General features: G+C 43.6%; 1 protein-coding gene across 3 annotated transcripts in view; it reads right to left on the reverse strand.

The window, feature by feature from the left end:
* Positions 1-4583: 4583 nt before the first annotated feature.
* The window catches only part of KIF21B (kinesin family member 21B), a 77265-nt gene continuing 64329 nt past the window's right edge, over positions 4584-17519 (reverse strand). For all 3 annotated transcript variants that reach the window (XM_044443537.1, XM_044443528.1, XM_044443547.1), the window contains 5 exons: positions 16472-16636; positions 15875-15992; positions 11842-12012; positions 10135-10334; positions 4584-8210 (listed from right to left, as the gene is read on the reverse strand). In XM_044443537.1, the coding sequence (XP_044299472.1) occupies positions 8156-8210; positions 10135-10334; positions 11842-12012; positions 15875-15992; positions 16472-16636 (709 nt within the window). In that variant the 3' untranslated portion in view covers positions 4584-8155. The remainder of the gene's footprint in view (positions 8211-10134; positions 10335-11841; positions 12013-15874; positions 15993-16471; positions 16637-17519) is intronic.

Genomic DNA, 17519 nt, shown 5'->3' on the forward strand with positions numbered 1-17519 from the left:
CTAACTCCTGGATCTGGATTATCTGCTCTTGTCTGTAGCCTTACGTAAAGTTTTATGATGCAGCCAAGGGGTCAGGCAGGCCTCCCTCAAAAGCAGTTTAACCCGTCTTATTATTCTGCCTTTCCACAGGCTGCTGTAATTCACAACACTTTGGTTCTGTATGTGAATCGTGGTTTCCTTATTTTCAGTTTTAATGGAAATTATGCTTTAAATGGTCCATTTTCATGGGTTAAATATACTGTGTTGTTCTATTTTTCTATGTATCTACCATCATTTTATAGACGTGGAGGGATTTCTCTGTACACACATGCTGTCTGTTACAAGATCGGTGTATATCCAGTGATTGTTTCCTCCTGCTGGCCAGGATGGCAGCTTATTCTATTGCAACTTAGATGAACAGTTTTGTGAGCAACAAGAAAACGGTTGCCAATGTACTAAGCAGTATAAAAGGGAGGATGGGTATGTATTAGATCCTTGCACAACATACCAAGGCCCTTTTTTGGCCAGGACTGAATTTTGTATAGCTTAACATAATGGTTAATTCAGCCATGGGCTCCAGAAACCTGGGTTCCACCTGCTGGAGACTAGACGGGCAGTTTCCTGCTATCTGATGTACTGCATAGCTCTGATACTCTCTCCAAAAGCTGCTTTCTCTCTCAGCTGGAGCAAAGCTCTGTTGCAGCCATCCAGGGACCATTATCTGGCCTCCTCATTGTGCTCCTGAGAGTTGGTATTTTGTTAGAGTTGCCAACATTTTTCCTGAGTTGGTTGTATAGGTTTCGTGACAGGCAAAAAACTTGCTGCTTAAATTTTTATTGCATCTTCATTGAGCAAAGAAATGTCATCACTGACCTGCTGAATTTTCTCCTGTCATTCAGTTGTTAAAGTCACAGGGAAGCTTTGTTAGAATGACACCCCCTAGTTGATTAACTCAGCTCTACTTGCATAACATGTTTATGAAACAAACTTAGGGAAAGTTAACATGTTTGCAGATGCTTTTTGGCATGGTGACCATCCACCTCCATCAAAAAATGCTCCAATGTGACATCATTTCAGCTTGGTTGCCCCATCTTCCCCTCAAGCCACACTTCAGTGTGGTGTTTTCCTGAAACTTTCCATAAACAGTTGGGCTTGAGAGGCCCGTAAGAGTCCTCAGGGTCAGTTTCAGAACATTAAAAAGTGCCAGTATGATCTTGTCAGCCTAGAGTCTTCAATGCTTAAGATTTCTCTGTGCATCCTCTTGGCAGGTTGAATATAGTTTCTGTTAGAAAACCAAAAACAGTGCCCAAGAGGTAAGTCACCTTTTTCTTTTTGGTGAAAGAAAACTGAATTTGGCAGCTTGTGTTTATTAAAATGATGCAAATAAAGCAAATTTGTATAATAGCCTTTGGTAGAAATGGCAAGGAATAAAGAGATAAGCAGGAAACTAAAACTCCATTTCCTGAGACATTGTTCATCCCTTTTTTTGCCTTCTCAACCTCGAGCACATGGATTAGCTTAATTCCACAGTCTTAATGGCTAGAAATGTTGCAATCTAAAAAAAAAAAGAAAAGGAGAGTCTCAATCTACTAAATTCCTGCAATCCCAGAAAAGACACACAAATATGACCACTTGCACACTTGCTTCAGGAGTGGTTTTTAATCCTTGTCTTCAGGTGCTTCCTAGCACTATCACGCAAAAGGCATAAAGCAGTTTTTTCAACTTTTCCTATTTAATGGATGGGGGCAGGTTCCCCTGCCAGTTAATTTAAAAAAGAGAAGCAAGAGTGAGAACACATGTGAAAGTTACTTGTTGACTGGGTTTACATGCGTCTCGATTGAGTAACAAGATATGGTGGATTGTCCTAGACTGTATCTGGTTGGGTGGTTGGTTCATTGGCCGCAAGCCATCCTGACAACCCATAGCTTGGTGCAGGAGTAGTTGTACCTATGGTGGGTCCTTGTGCCATCCTTTGAATCCAAGCCCATTGTTGGTACTGGGAAGGAGCAGTCGCTTGGCAAGAGGGGCAAAGGGTTTTGCCGCCCTTGCCAAGCTCACTCAAGTCAGTGCCAGCTGCCCTCAAATGCAACATTGGCACGGTGGAGTGCCTGGCACTGGGCTCCAGGTCCTCCACTGTGGTCGTGGCAGCCTTGTCGTCTGCCCTAGCTTTCCTCCCCTTCCCTCTTTTTCTTTCTGGAGGTCACTCTTGCCATCTCCAAGTTGACAGGCAGTGGCAGCCTCTCTCAGGTGCCCAAGAGGTACGCTGGAGGGGCTGTTGCGGCTGTTTTTTCAATTGCACACCAGAGGTATGTGCAAATATTTTTGTTATTTTTAAAGAAGTGGGACTTGCACAAGTGTGCAGCTGTGCAACTCCAAATGAGCATGCTTGCCTTGGTGATGTCTTTCTTGGAGGAACCCATTATGAACGTCAACTTAAAAAAGGGTACAAAGATGTTTATTTCCATTTTGCTTTCCCCTGACAGTTGTTGAAAGGCAAGCTGACAAGGGAAAGCAAAGCCATGAGGGACCTTTGCTCAAGAAAATGGTTGGGCATTGAATCAGCCATGTTAGGTATCAGGTTGCTTTGGTGGCTAGAACCAAAACCACCCCCCCCCCCCCACTGTAATTGCTGGATCAGGCCCAAGCCCTGCTGGAGCACTGATTCTGCTGATGAGTGCCAGCTGGGAGTCCTGGGGGAAGAGCATGTAAGAGAGCTCTTCCCTTGAGAACTGGCCTCGGTGATTCAGGTTTTCCTGTATGTAGTGCTTGCTCCTGATTCTTTCCTTGTCTCTTGCTTTGGCATGTTGCCTCAGCAGCATGGGCCTTCCCGTTGCTGCTCTGCCTGCATCCCGCCTGACCTTTCCCACTCCTGGTTCCTGCTGTGGATCCTGGACTTTGCTTTATCTCCTATCCATGTTCCCTCAGCAACACAGGTTTGCCTGTTTGCTGTTGTGCCTGCCTCTTGCCTGACCCGTAGCTTGCCTTGCCGTGTTGCCTCAGTAATGCAGGGCTTCCTGTGAGCTGTGGTTCAGCTCCTGCATCTTGCTTGACCCTCGCTGCATCTGGTTCCTGCCACGCTGTGTCTCCTGCCCTGTTATCCTGTCCAAGGTACCTGCATTTGTCCTCCTGGTTCTCAATCCTCGGCTTGTTTCTGACCATGTCCTTGCTCTGCCCTCATGCATTCTTCTGGTTCCTCATCTTGGTCTGTACCATTTATTATTATTTATTATTTCGATTTATATCCTGCCTTTTTTCTACAAAGAGCTCAAGGCAGCTTACATCATTCTCCTCCTCCATCTTATCCCCACAACAACAACCCTGTGAGGTAGGTTGGGCTGAGAGTCTGTGACTGGCCCAAAGTCACCCAGTTGGCTCCATGGCTGAGCGGGGACTTGAACCCAGATCGCCTGAGTCCCAGTCCCATGCTCTTCACCACTACGCCATGACAATGATTTGGACTTCCGATTAAACCCTGCTTTTGGACTATCTTTTCAGCAGCTCTGTTGCCCTGATCCTGGTGCCTCTTACGCTCTTGTCTGGTCCCTGGCCATCCCACTTCCCAGCCCTAGTCCCAGGCACTCCTTTCCCAGTGGAAGCCTATCTTTTGTTTTGGGCTGGAGCCAATTCTTAGTGTGCTGCATCTTTTCAGCCTTTTCCTGAAATTCTGGGTGCTCGAGAAGCTGGAACAGTGCAAGCCACCCCATTTTACAGGAGCATGAACCTTGACAACTGTCACAGCTCAGGCGTCCTTTTAAAGCAGGGTTTTTGACAGGGCCAATACAAGTTTTTTGAGGGGGGAATATGCACACAGATGTGTGCACTCTGGCCAAGGCAGTGTAGATAGGGGAGGCAAACCACAATAAGCCTGATATTGGGTTGGGGTTGGGTTAGGTTGGTGCAATAGCCAATCCACCATGGCTTATGGACAGGATGGGTAGCATGACATGCGAACCTGCTGACAGAAGATGATTTCATCTGAAGACCCCTATAAAATTCTGTGAATGAAGCAGGACAGTAATTACAATTAATTACAATTACACAATAAAAGCCTCGTCTGGAAGCAGCCTTTGTTACTGTGGTAAACCAGGGAGGTTAAGCAACTAATTACCATGTGATGGAGTACGTACAGTACATGCTGTTCTTGATACTAACCTATTTGTACATGGTATGGCTATGGAGCTCCTGTGCTATTTGGCTTGGACTCAGTTCTAAACAGTATTAAGTGTATTTGAACATTTTATCATGAGTAGAATGTATTACTTGAGTTTTTGTGCTCTAATTGTGGCAAGCTTTTAGGAACTGCCTCTGCTTTTGTTTCTTTGGAAACAACCACAGCCAGTGTTTTCTCTTAGCCCCAGAGCAAGCTCTAATATAGGTACAGAAGAGGAAATGTTATCTTATGAGAAAGATGTAATCCCCAGACTACATCTAATTTCTCATTCTCTTCTGGGTTTCTGGGTTTTTTTACCCCCTAAATTGAAGTTGCTTGCTCAGACCCACAACAAATCCCCAATTTCTTGTTAACTAAACCGTTTAATTCAAAGAGCCTTTAGCAGTTACAGTATCACTTATAGCCCTCTTCCTTATTTTTTTAAATACTCAGATTTCATTTTAATAAGTTTATTTATTAAGTGGAAGATCAAACACATTCATTGGAAAACCATGTACATCAGGAACCTTAAATAACTTACACTATTTACACCGAGGTAAAAAAATTACACAGCTTATCCACACACACACACATTCTTGTGCACATGCAACCAGTTTGCCAGATGATGCAGCCTCCCATAGAAGCCCCAAACAAACACCAGTCTTTAGTAAAAGAAACCTTTTGGGACAAGAAAAGGCACCTGCTCTTTGAAAAAATGTGTTTTTTATATATAAACCAAGTGCTGGAGGATATGACCATGTTGTGGGTTAATTATGTGCACTAGGGTTTTCACTGCAATTCCCTTCTTGGAATGAAGGGAAAATGTATAAATTATCCTACTATCGGGAGACCACTCTCTCAACTGAAATATTATGCCTTCAGGGACACCAGGGCTGAAAATTGCCCAGTGCTGAACTAAGCAGATTATTACAACCCAGTTCTAAACTTTATTAGAGTGTCCAGTTGATGAATGTGCACATTCACTCCAAGGTGCCATTAAAAACAGATGAGATTTTCAGCTTTTGTTACTTTTAATTATTTTCACTATGTGCTTCAACTACAGGAGGGCAAATTATACTTAACAATTCCAATAAAATTACTCCCCCACATTGCACCACATTTCAGTTCTAGATGTGCACACTTCCTACCACAACCGTGGGGTCAGGAGTACTACAAAATAAAAAGGGGTGGGGGTTTCATCAATATGAGAAAATATAATCCCATACCTAGCGCTAAGAAATAGCAGAGGCACATGGGACTATATGGGAAATGTGCTCAATAATTTAACAGATAGAGAGCGCCCCCTGACAAAATGATCAGGTATCTCAAGTATCAATTTACAGGACATCTCATATTTGTTCTACACAACCTTCCTACAGGGACAAAGGTAGGAAGGTTTAAGTGAACGGTGTGCAGCTAATTCACAATCTAGTCCTAGCTTTTTGCAGCAACTAACATTCACAGGTGACTACAAGCTTCCCTAAATAGCCAGACAAGATAGCTTGAGTAGCCAAGTGGGGAGATGGGGATTGTGCTGATTTCATTACCAGTGGAAGAGTGTGCTTCTTCCAGGACTCAGCCATCTCCCATCTCAGTCCAGAACGCTGAGTCAGGAGATGGCAAAAGACACCACGATTCAATAAATACCAGCCTTAACAATTAAGAAAAGCTTATTAAAATGGCGCAGCTGGTGGACACAGAACAAGCCTTGGACTTCAACATAACCAAGTAACCGTGAAGGCAAAGCACAGAGCCCAGCTGCTTTCTACCCTTGCTCAAGCTCGGAAATTAGTAATAATGTGCGTTCCCCAGACCAATTCAAGTTTCATTAACATAAAAAACAAAAAAACTAAACATGCCAAATGCCTTGAACCATGAGGTAGGTTAACCCAAAACAAGTCTTTAGTCTCCAAATCTCTCGCTCATGTGCACGTGCACACACATACCTTTCTGCCCTCCCCCCACAAAAAAAATGCACAAGACAATACGTATAGCCTAGAGAATTACAGTACAACTTCCTACTCTTACAGAGGAACTCGCAGCTTCACTACATGGAAAGGGATTCTCGCGTGTGTATATCAACCTTCCCTTACTTGGTGCCATCTGGATGTTAGGGGACTGCAATGTCCAGTTGTAGTCCAATGCATCTGGAGAGCATCTGGTCAGGGAAGGCTGGGGTACATGGGCAAAAGTAGCCCATGTACTTAGCCCAGTATATTGAAGCAGAAGACTCCTATCAACTAGGGACACTGCTATGGAATGATCTAAAGCATCTGAGAGGCAGCTGTTTTCAGCCTGCTTGACGAAATCTGCCCACTGGTGTGCTGCTTTCCCCAAGTCTGCTGAGTGAGAGATGATCTTGGTTGGAAGAACACAACACGACTGAAGAGTTCAGAAGCATTCAAGGCATAAAGACTCCAGCAAGATCTGGATAGCTCTGCCATGTTTAGCACAGATGAAAGTTTCTCTTTCACAGAGTGAAACTCCATGGGCTTAGGGTCTGAGTCCGCTGGCAAACTCAAGTGGGTTGAAAAGTATCCAACAAAAGTTCAAGTTGATTGAAGTGGACAACCAAGCCTCTCTTGCAATTTGTTTCTTAGAATAAAGGAGAATAACTGTAAACAGGCCAGAACAGGTACATTTCAAACAGGTATAAACAAAAAGAGATCCCAGGGGTGAGATTAAGAGAAGCAGATTCATTGTTTTCAAGGGAGTCTTGTCACCCCAAAAATACAAAAATCTACCATCACGCCCCTGCATTTGGCTAGTTCAAGTGTTTCCTACCCTGTTTGAAAGCTGAAGGGAACTCCCCACAATTTTCTGTTCCCAGACAGAAATCTTTCTCCATTGGAAGGAAGTTTCAATAAATTCTGCTGTGGCTGGAAGAGGACAAAGTAAACAGTTGAACAGGCTGAAACAAAAATGCGGATTTTTCCAGGCTGCATCAGGTTGAATCGAAAGTATATTCCACCAGCTTAAAGTCTATTTTTGTTGGATATCTAGCACTAGGGGGAAAGGATCCAGCATTACATTTTCTGATCCAAAACGGAAAACTGAAAGCAGTAATTCTTCCAAACTCACAGAAATCTTGATGCCACATGATAATTACATCTCAATTGAACAGTTCTCATTAAAACGAGATTTTTTTTCCTTTTTTATATTGTCATTGCAGGGATATTTGTGATCTTTAATGTGCAAAAACTAGCATCATGACCACCTGGTGTCTCAAAATGAAAACCTCTGAGTGACTACTTTGGAATGAAAATTGAGAGAAACACAAGTGCTCAAATTAAGGTGGCTCATTTTGCTCCCCACATGCTGCTTCTTCCCTTTAAACACAGTCCATTGCTAATGGAAATAAGAAAAAAGAATGTCAGCACTTCACAGACACCCATGAAAGACCTAACTAGAACAAGAAACATCCTCTAAAACGTGACGATCAGCTACGCAGGGAATGCATCCAGGAAGCAGACGGCATGTTCGAGTCAGTTTCATGGTCGCCCTAAAGGCATAAGCAGGACACAGGCAGCTCTTGGACAGTAGGAATTGTGGGTGCAGTTTCCTCATGCAAAGCATGAGAGCTTGCTTTTTTTCTCTTTCCTCTTGATAAGCCACTGGTCCAGAAACACCAAAAACTGCCTGTTTTGCAGAGCTCATCACACATCCCCCAGGAAAGGTGGCGAAGAGATTCTGATTGGGGAAACGCTCACAAATGCCTCCACTTGCCCTTCTTCACTGGCTGTTGGTGTCAGGCGCAGCTTCATTTTATAATTCGGTATCATCGCAAAATCCTACCAAACAAGGATGCTGAGCATGGGAACAGGAAAGGGAAGGAGACTCCCTTGCACCATATAGCCAACACACTTGCCAGTGTACCCGGTACCAAGACGCCAGGACGCCAACTGTTCCTGAAGCCCTGAGTATACGAGAAGCCAGATGCTACTTCCTAGTCTTTGTCAGACAGGCTCAACAAGGGCACCACTTTGATCTTCTTGCGACCTCGACTGTGGTCACTTTTCACAGCTTCTAGGTTGTGCCGCTCAATAGCCTCCTTGCACTCCAGAGCTTCACTGTCCAGTCACTGGGGAACAAAGGTACAAAGGTGAGAGCGTGCAGCTTGCAAAATCAAAATCAAAACACAGTGCAAGCAGGGAGAAATGCAAAAGACAGGGCCACATTACATGTTGCATTAAATACAATGTTTAAAAAGCATGCTTAAGGTGGCTACTTTTATTTAGAAGGAAAAACAGGCACAAGATCCCCCAGGTTTATGCTCCTCATCTGGGCCTTGCAGTGATCTTCTGCCCCAAATCCTTCCCCGCTGCTGCTATTTGCTCCCAGAATACTGTTTTCTGCAAAATGTGCCTTTCAGGTCAAATTGCAGGGGGAGACGGGGGAGGAGATACTGGACAGGAAAGCAATTCAAGACACCAATTCAAATCCCAAATAAAATTGGCCAGCTTAAGCATGCTTTTTAAAAAGCTTGTTGGACACAGCATATTGGCTCCATTCATCTGTAACAATATGGCAATAACAACAGAGCACCAGAATTAAGGCTTTTCCATCTCTCATCCTCTTGCCCAAAAGCACTGGAGCTACTCTAGAACTGGCTCTCCAACTGATAACAATATGGAGATAATTTAAACAATGTTCGCTTTGTGCAAAGCCAGGCTACAAACTGGGGGTGCTTTGCAGCACCGTCTCATGGAGTGATGTGCCCCCACTGCCTCACACACCAGATTGTATTGGGGGCTCGTTTCATTGATTTCAAGTAAAGCATGCAGCCCTACTAACACAACCAAGCTGGCAAATCAGGAAGGAACACAAGACAGGCTTTAATGCCCATTTTTGAGGTGGACTAGGGAATGCTATCTCCCTTGGAAAACACCTTCACTTAATGTCCTAAAGGGAAAGAAAAGCAAGTAAGCTTTGCATACCGTTAAGAAGCAGCTGAGATCAGCTCGCAGAGAGAGTGGGAGGGAAGAGAAAAGGGATGGGGAGGGAGAACACAGCAAGAAAATGTAAGCAGGAGAGTAGAGAAGACAGGAGGAGGGTCAAGGCAGACTGGTAGCACGGCCCTTGATGGCAAGGACGCGTCGTGGAAGGCAGGGGGTGAGCCCAGGCACGTAATTCCATAACTTTACCCGGCAGTCACTGCGGCACAGAGAAAGAGAGAGAGAAAGCGAAAGAGGAAGACAGAAAAGGAAAAAAAGAAACATGGTCGGAAAAGAAAAGACCTGAGACTCCATAAAGAGAAGAAAGTGAGTGATCTGGACTGGGTTGCCCTCCCAGGCGATGCCCTCTTGCCAAGCCTGTGCTGCCTGCTGGTCCTCCAGTTCCAGCTCTGGCAGGATTCCTGCATGACAATGGCAGGTCACTAAATCTTCCTGGAGCTCGGCTCTCATGTGCTGATTACTGGAATAAGCTACATTATTCTGCCTCAGTCAGGGAGGGGGCCCCTGTTTTTCTAGTACTGCTCCCTAGTTACTGCAAGGCACTCCTTTGGAGTGGGCAATGACGGGCACTCATTTGGAGTGGGCAATGAGAGATGCCCTCTTAGGATTCTTTGTACAAACAGGCTGTGCAGAGCAGAATGTCAGTGGAGACATACATGGAAACTGCAAACAAAAGAACCATCACAGAAATCAGGAACACAATTCAGTGGCTGCGGCAGAGCCTGCAGGGCTGAGCAGACACTGCTGCACTGTAAGGAGGGCTCAGTGAACAGGGCTGCCACAATGGTTCTTCATGACTCTTCCTTCAATCAGGCTGGTGGGTCTACAACCAACTTGCCTCTAACAAAACCCTGCTATCTAGAGCAGCTTAATTTAGACTTTCTCAACCTGATGCCTGCTGGTTCACCATCCTGGGAGCTGCCATCTAATCCACATGGAGGACAGCAGGTTGAGGAAGGCTGAGTTAAACCAGATATAATGGGATCAAAGCAGGAAAGGCATTCAAGAGCTCTCTTGGGGCAGAGAAGAGCCCATTCCACACACACACACCTGGAAGCTGTGAATATATGCTTGGAATTGGTACAGATGGCATTGATGGGACTGTCGTGCCCCTTGATCTCTCCAACGGGTGTGAAATTGTCGACATTCCAGACCTTCACTGTCCCACCACGGCAGGCGCTCAGCAGCATGGGCCGGCTGGGCACAAAGGCTAAAGCACAAACCCAGTCCTTGTGTGCATTTGGGATTTGCTGGGAAACAGGAATACAACAAATTGCATTAATGAGGGTCTGTTTCCTTCTTGTCACACCCAAGACATTCCATCAACAAAGGCTTCCAGGGGAAGGGGGGGAAGCCAAGCACAGTGGAATGGATTAAACATTGCTAAACATGACCTGGAACACCTTACACTGGCACTACAAGTAAGTACACTGAGGTTTATGGCACAGTAGCAGCTGGGTCATATTGCTTGACACACTAGTCTGGGGGTGCTCCTAGAGGGAGGAGGGAACTCTCACAACTACCACTCGGAAGGAGCCATGCAGAAATGCCATCTATTTTCCCTTAACAAGAAAACATAATTAATTCTTTAATTATGTCTTTACAAGAGGGCAACCAACTACGAGTTTACCCCACTGCTGAGGAGCCTGAATAAAGCTTATACCATTCGCCGTTCTAAGGCAATACCTTGTAAACTGCCATAAAGAGGCTTTTTGTCTTGAGGTGGTACAAAAACAGTTCAAATAATATACAAACACCACCACCCAGAATGGAATCTATGTTCAGGGCAGGGAAATGGCTGTGCAAAAGGATCTGCCACGCACTTGGGAATCACAGATGAATGTATAATGGTGAGGGAGCTGGTACAAGGCAGGGATGCAGGGGGTGCCTCTCTCATCAACAGATACTGATGGCTCTGATCCAACTAACCAAGCCAGGACAATATCTTTCCTTTATTTCCTATGTGATGTCTTCAACAATTGGAGTAATGGTTTCAGCTGGAGATTACTGTTGGTCTGTCCTTCGCACAAGTCTTGCCCATTATGGGACCCACACTCTGTGGTCTGTAAGGTCAGTGATTCTGTAGGTGTATGCTTGACATCTAAAATACGTTTAGAGCACAGTCCTATGCATGTTTAAGCATATGTAAGATTGTGCACTTAAACATGAGTCAAAAATAGTTAAAAGGCACAGGCATTCCCCACTGGGCCATTTATGCTTGTCACTAACCATGAACAGTTGGCTGTTACACTACTGTGTATAAGAAATGTGCTAGCACATTGTGGTGGTGTGGAAACCGCAGGATTTCCAATACCATTCTATGTATGTATGCCTGGAAAACAAACAACACAGGTGCTAAGTGAAGGAAATCTTTTTATGATAAAAGCAACTATCAGCACTCCAAGAAAATGTCCACCCTCTGGAACAGTGCATCACTGCTTTACCCAACAGGTTTGCTAAGATCAATACAATGAAGGATGATCAGACATTTCTAAAAGTCACATGTGCTAAAGGCAGCTTGCATGTACAATCTGAATGTCAGCCCATTGTATGAATTTTATCATCTGAAATATTCTCTTTGTGGGGTTGGTCCTCATTCTGGGATGCCAGCATGAGGCTATTTTACCCAGCTGCTGAACAAGAAGACTGTATGTAGCAACTGTATGTTGACAGCTCCAGCATCGCCTCTTTTGTGCAAATGGTAAACCACCCCTCTCTTGGTCTTTGCCAAATACAACTCCTTCTCTTCTTCCATACCTGGATGAGCTCCTGCTGCTCCAAGTCCCACTTCTTGACCCCATTGTCCCTGGAGCCACTGAAGAGAACATCTCCCTGGATAGCTAGGCACTCAATGCCATCGTAATGCGGAGGTTCGAAGTTGTGAGTGGGGCCAACATTACCACCAACACCTTCTGCTATCTCAAACATCTGCAAAACAGAAACTCTCAATAAAATGGCCACTCCAAGTTTACTGCTCAGGTCCAATTTAGTAACTCCTGAGCTTAGGGTCTAGTGTTCCCACCAGAGAAGCAAGAATGCCACAAGAGAAAGGGGGCCTATAACTCTCCCCTGCTCCTATAAAGGAAGGTATATTCCATAGAACAAAACTTTTGGAGAGAAGATACAGATCAGCAGGAACTGGGTTTGACTTAAGATCTTTTGGAGAAAGCTGTGCAGGAAAGACAATGTAGGTTTTAACAGGCCCGTTCACTCCGGTAAGACTGCTACAATCTATGTTAACTCAACTTCCAGCTAAGACAGCAACATAAGTTGTCTACTGTTACTTGCTGTCTCTTAATATGTGGCTTTACAATACTATCAAGTGCTTTTTATAACCTACTAATCTATATGTTTGTTTTTGCTTTATTTTCCACTACACTGTATGTAGTGCTACATATTCATTTATTTCTGTAATTGCTCAAAGCCTGTGAGAAGGTGTGTGAGAGAATTTAGGGAGTGATTAACCATGGCAGTTTCTAAATCCAAGGAAAGTGTTGGACTTCCACAAACTACACTTCAGTCACCTCCTGCCAAAATTTCTAAGACAGGGGCAGAGGAGGAAGGAGATTAAGTTGTTACTTTGCTGAAGAATATGTTATTGGAGATATCTAAGCTGTCCAAAAGATAGAACAGCTCCAAGATTTAATTAAGATACTGCAAGGATCTGTAGATTCTTTTGATAGTCACCTTAAGAAGATAGAAACAATAGTCACAAACTTGGAAGATAAAGAGTTATTGCACATGAGTTTGCAACGTCCACTTCTCCAGCACTGTCTCCACTTGTGTTTCACTTCTGGAAGCCTCGTTTCAGAGGTCCAATTTGACTTGTGTGAGCAGCCCACAGGGGTTAGGCTGATAGACCATGTGGATTGGTCCTGTGTCTAGTTTTGGAACTTCAACAAAGTTTTCATCTTGATATTGAATAAGCTTACCATATTCCTGGTTCTATGTGGAGACAGTGAGACTGGTTATTGTCATGTTTCTGTGTGTATCAACTAAAGCACACCTCTTCCGTGCAACCAGGCAGTGGGAGGAGCTTGAGTGAAGTTCCGATAATGATAAAATCATGGATTACCCAGCTTTCACCAGATAAATATCTAATCAGAGCTGGAAACTCAGAAAAACTGTGTTTTCATTTCCACATCCTTGTTATGTCAAATCAGAGATTTGAAGTTTGAAATGTTGGTAATATCACACCATGTCTCAGTTTGTTTGGATTTACTACTTGCAAATAGGCCAAGGCTGGGCATTGACACCTTAATGTTAAATGGTGCATCTTTTACAAAATCCGATTCTTGCTGAGCAACAAGAGTATTGGAAATCAACGAGGTTGCACTACTGAATCTGAGGCTAGTAAAGCTTTCATCTGAGGTGGACTTTTATGCTTATTCCTTGCATGAAAAGATGTAATGGTAAGCGGAGCAACAAGGTGTCTCTTCTAAGTCAAGTTATTCCCTCTCCAAATGCATAGCTTTATCAAGAGGTGCAGCATACTGAATATGAATTGGAGAGAATTTTTTCACAGCTAGTAGAAGTTGTACTAGCTTGTTGAAGACAGACATATTGCAAGAATAGTGTATAGCCCAGTAAAATATTGGTAAATCAGCTGAGATGGCAAAAATATCGAAACACTATCTTGGCAATTAAAGACAATAGTGGCAATTTTTTACATTTATCCAAAATTCTATAGTAGAGCCCGTGAAAAAAACTGATCCCCCAGATCAAATGTTCCTGGATGGATATTCTGCAAAGCGTGTTTTTAATGGTACCTGTGCAAATTGGTGAAAGTGCTAACATAGTGAAAATGAAGAAAGCACCTGGTCCAGATGGATTTCCAACTGGCTAGGCTGATATTAGGGTTGAGGATTTGATTTTATTATATAATGATTGGACAGACACAGCTGCCATTACCTCTGTGAATGTGGAGAAGGTCTTTCATAAACCCTATTTGAAATTCATCTTTGCACATTGAAAAATTTTGGTTTTCCTGCAAAATTTCAGAAATGGAATAAAAATTTATATGAAATTCCTAAAAGCACAGTGAGAACCAATGGAGTCCTGTTTGAGGATTTTTTTAAACTTAAGGATGAAACTTAAAGTATCTTTAGACTTAAGGATCCTTTACCATGAAAGGATGTCCTCTTGCCCCATATATATATTGGTATTCAATTTATGTTTGGAATCCCTGACATGTGCTATCTGACAAAATCCTAATATTCATGGATTTGTACATAATGTACAACTTACGACAGAAACTTATTCTCTATGTTTATGATATTCTCTTGTTAATTTTGGAACTTCATTCACCTGTTTCAGCTTTGATGCAGATAATTAATGATTTGGGGTATTATTTTGCTTATTTTATTAAGTCAGAACTTGTGTCTATTAGGAATAATACACCCTATCATGTATCATTGAACTGGCAATTTAGACTTCATGCTAAGTTTATGAAGTTTTGCTAAGTTTTACCTGGGAATACTTGTCCCAAGAGACATATCACAAATGATTATGTTTGGGACATTAAATAATTAATGAGATGTCATGGGTCATTGACAGATGGACACCTATAATGTTGTGGATGAGGTAAATAGACTTAATATCAATCTAATACCTCAAACTGTGTTTTTTGTGGTATTCTTTTATTTGGCAAGTACTTCCATAATCTTAATATTCTTACCCTATTGTTCTGGCAAATTTTTATGGAATTCTATCCTACCAAAAATATCCTTGAAATGGATGTGACTTTTGATGAAAGAAGGTATATTTGGTTGGCCTGACCTTTCTTTGCACCATGTTTGACTTGCATTAGATTTGGGTCTTCTCCACTTAGATTAGATTCCTCTCCCTGGCCAGTTTTGGAATCTTCATTACTGAATCCACTTCCCAAGCAGATTGCATTGGTCTCCTGCTTTCATTAAAGAATATGGATAATCATTTACTACCAGCACTATGTTCTATTATTTATTAATATATGGGGGGGGTGTAGCTAAATGGATTTTTTAAATTTTTATTTGAAAATTGAAATGTTTTATTCTTTTCTCTTTTCTATGGTGCAGTTTGATTTTTTTGCACAATAAAAATGAATATTGAGAAAATCTTGGTTATTTGATGTCTTCCACTTTGCTCTCTAATCGACTTCTCCTCTAATGAGCATAAAGAAATGGTAGTGGTTGGACTCAGAAGGGATTAAATAGCTGACCAATTATTCTCACTGGCCACTGCCTTTAAGTGCATCTCCAATCCTCTACATTGATGAAGTGGAAAGTTAGAATAAGGGATGGACCATGACAAGCCACATTTGCTTATTTCATTAATCCTATACTAGAAACACTCTAATGCAGCCTTAGCCAATTTGGTGCCCTCTTGATATGCTGGATTACAGATTCCATCATGCTAATGCTGCTGGTTGGGGATGATGATAACTGTAGTTCAACATATTTGGAAAATGCCAGATTGGAGAGAGCTGCATGAAAGTGAAATGCTGAAACACTTCAGATTTTGATCAGTCCTGGATTGGCCTCAGAGATGCTACAACATTCTGCTGTGATAGATCTTCTCTTCTGTAGATTGGTTAAAGGATGCCAGGGCAGAAGCAAAGAACATTATTCCTTGTTGCACCAAAAACTATGACTGCTGAGGTTGTAGAAATGTCATGTTGACCTTTTTCTAATGATAAATACAGGAGCAACATACTGCCTCAATGGAGAGACAAGGGGATGGGCTGTTGAAAAGAAAGCAGTGGAGAGCATTCTGAGTATTCTCAGGAAAAAACGTAACTTATCTCCAATACCTTGACATAGTGATCTTTTGATCCTGTGACAACAAGGTCATGGTTACTTGCAGTCCTGTTCACTGTGAGACACATCACAGGTCCAATATGGCCTGTCAACTTCCCAATGGGCTGCAATCTAGGCAAAAAAGGAGGAAAAAAACAGTGAGAAGCTAGCTGGAGTACAAGTTTTTAATGCAAGACTCAGTGCTTCCCTCCTCCACACAAGCAATGCCCCAAATTTAAAGGATACCAAACAAAAAGGAGTTGAATTTTGAGGGTGTTTCAGAACGTTTCAGTTTGGTAGCAGAGGTATAACAATTGTTGCACATCCGAAAACAGCTTGGGCTGTCCAAATCAATCCTTCCATCCTCCTGCTAATAAAAGTAGCTGACAGGAAGGATTCTCTTGGTGATCTTTTATTCCTTCCCACCCTTTATGACCTTCCTGTGAGAAGCTCCCAGGTGCCACAGATCAAATGTGGCACCCTTTGGAGGTGTTGGACTACAGGTCCTGTTGTCAGGGCGGGGAATCTTGGGCATTATATGCCAGCACCTCCAGAGGGTGTCAGGTTGGGGAAGACTGCCCCAGACAAATCTGGCAGGTTTGCCGTCTGACCTGTTCAGCTCCCAGATGCGGACAGAATTGCCAGTGGCTGCATAAAGTGTGGTGCCCGTGGGGTTAAGAGCAATCTGGTTGATCTGGTGCTCGCCTTGCACACTGGTGATGGTACGGGTAGTGGTCCCAGCACAGGCATCCCCAGAAATCACCTGGCCTGATGAGCTGGGGGAGAGAAAAAGACGGAAACTGAAATATGGATGAAAGGCAGTGCAGGCAAGACTGCCGTAAACGGAGTTCAACAGGATGACAAGAGAGGGATTGCAGATCTGCTTTTTTTAAGGAGGCTACCCGAGCACATGCTACTTTGAAAACAGAGCTGGGAATATTTGTCCACTTACACAATGGAAACACATGGAGGTCAGAGGCAACAGCAGGTTTTGAAACACAAAGGTCCACAGAGGAATTATTCCTTACCTGCATGCCTACTCTGCAGCAGTACTAGCTGCTGGATACAAAAAAAAAAAGGTAACTCCTGGCTTGAGCCTGCTTGTTTCCTTCTCCATTCCTCTGCAGTATGGATGTAATAAATAATGTGGGTAGGGACTAACCAGTGGGCTCTCATAAGTCAGGATCTGGGCTGCTCTGGTGGCCAGAACCAGAACCACCACTGCATTTGCAGGATCAGTCCCAAGCCCTGGTGGAGCTCTCATTCTATTGATGAGCACCAGCTCGGCGTCCTGGGGTATGAGCTAGAGCAAGCTCTTCCCTCCAGAACTGGCCTCAGCAACAAAGGTCTTCCTGTAGCTGCAGTGCCTTGCCTGACCTTTCCCGCTCCAGTTCCTGCTGTGTATCCTGAATCTTGCTGTGTTTCCTGCCTTGCCATGTTCCCTCAGCAACACAGCTTGGCCTGTTTGCTGCCGTGCCTGCCTCTAGCCAGACTGGTCCTGCTCCTGCCTTTCCATCTTGCCTTGTGTGTGTGTGCTGCCTCACCATGTAGCCTCAGCAACGGAGGGCTCCTTATGAGCTCTGCTCCAGCCCCTGTGTCTTGCCTGAGCCTTGCTGCATCTGGTTCCTGTTCTCTCATGTATCTTGCCATACTGTGTAT

This window comes from Varanus komodoensis, unplaced genomic scaffold (assembly GCF_004798865.1).
Source record: "Varanus komodoensis strain SLA01 unplaced genomic scaffold, ASM479886v1 scaffold1, whole genome shotgun sequence".
NCBI classification, from domain to species: Eukaryota; Metazoa; Chordata; class Lepidosauria; order Squamata; family Varanidae; genus Varanus; species Varanus komodoensis.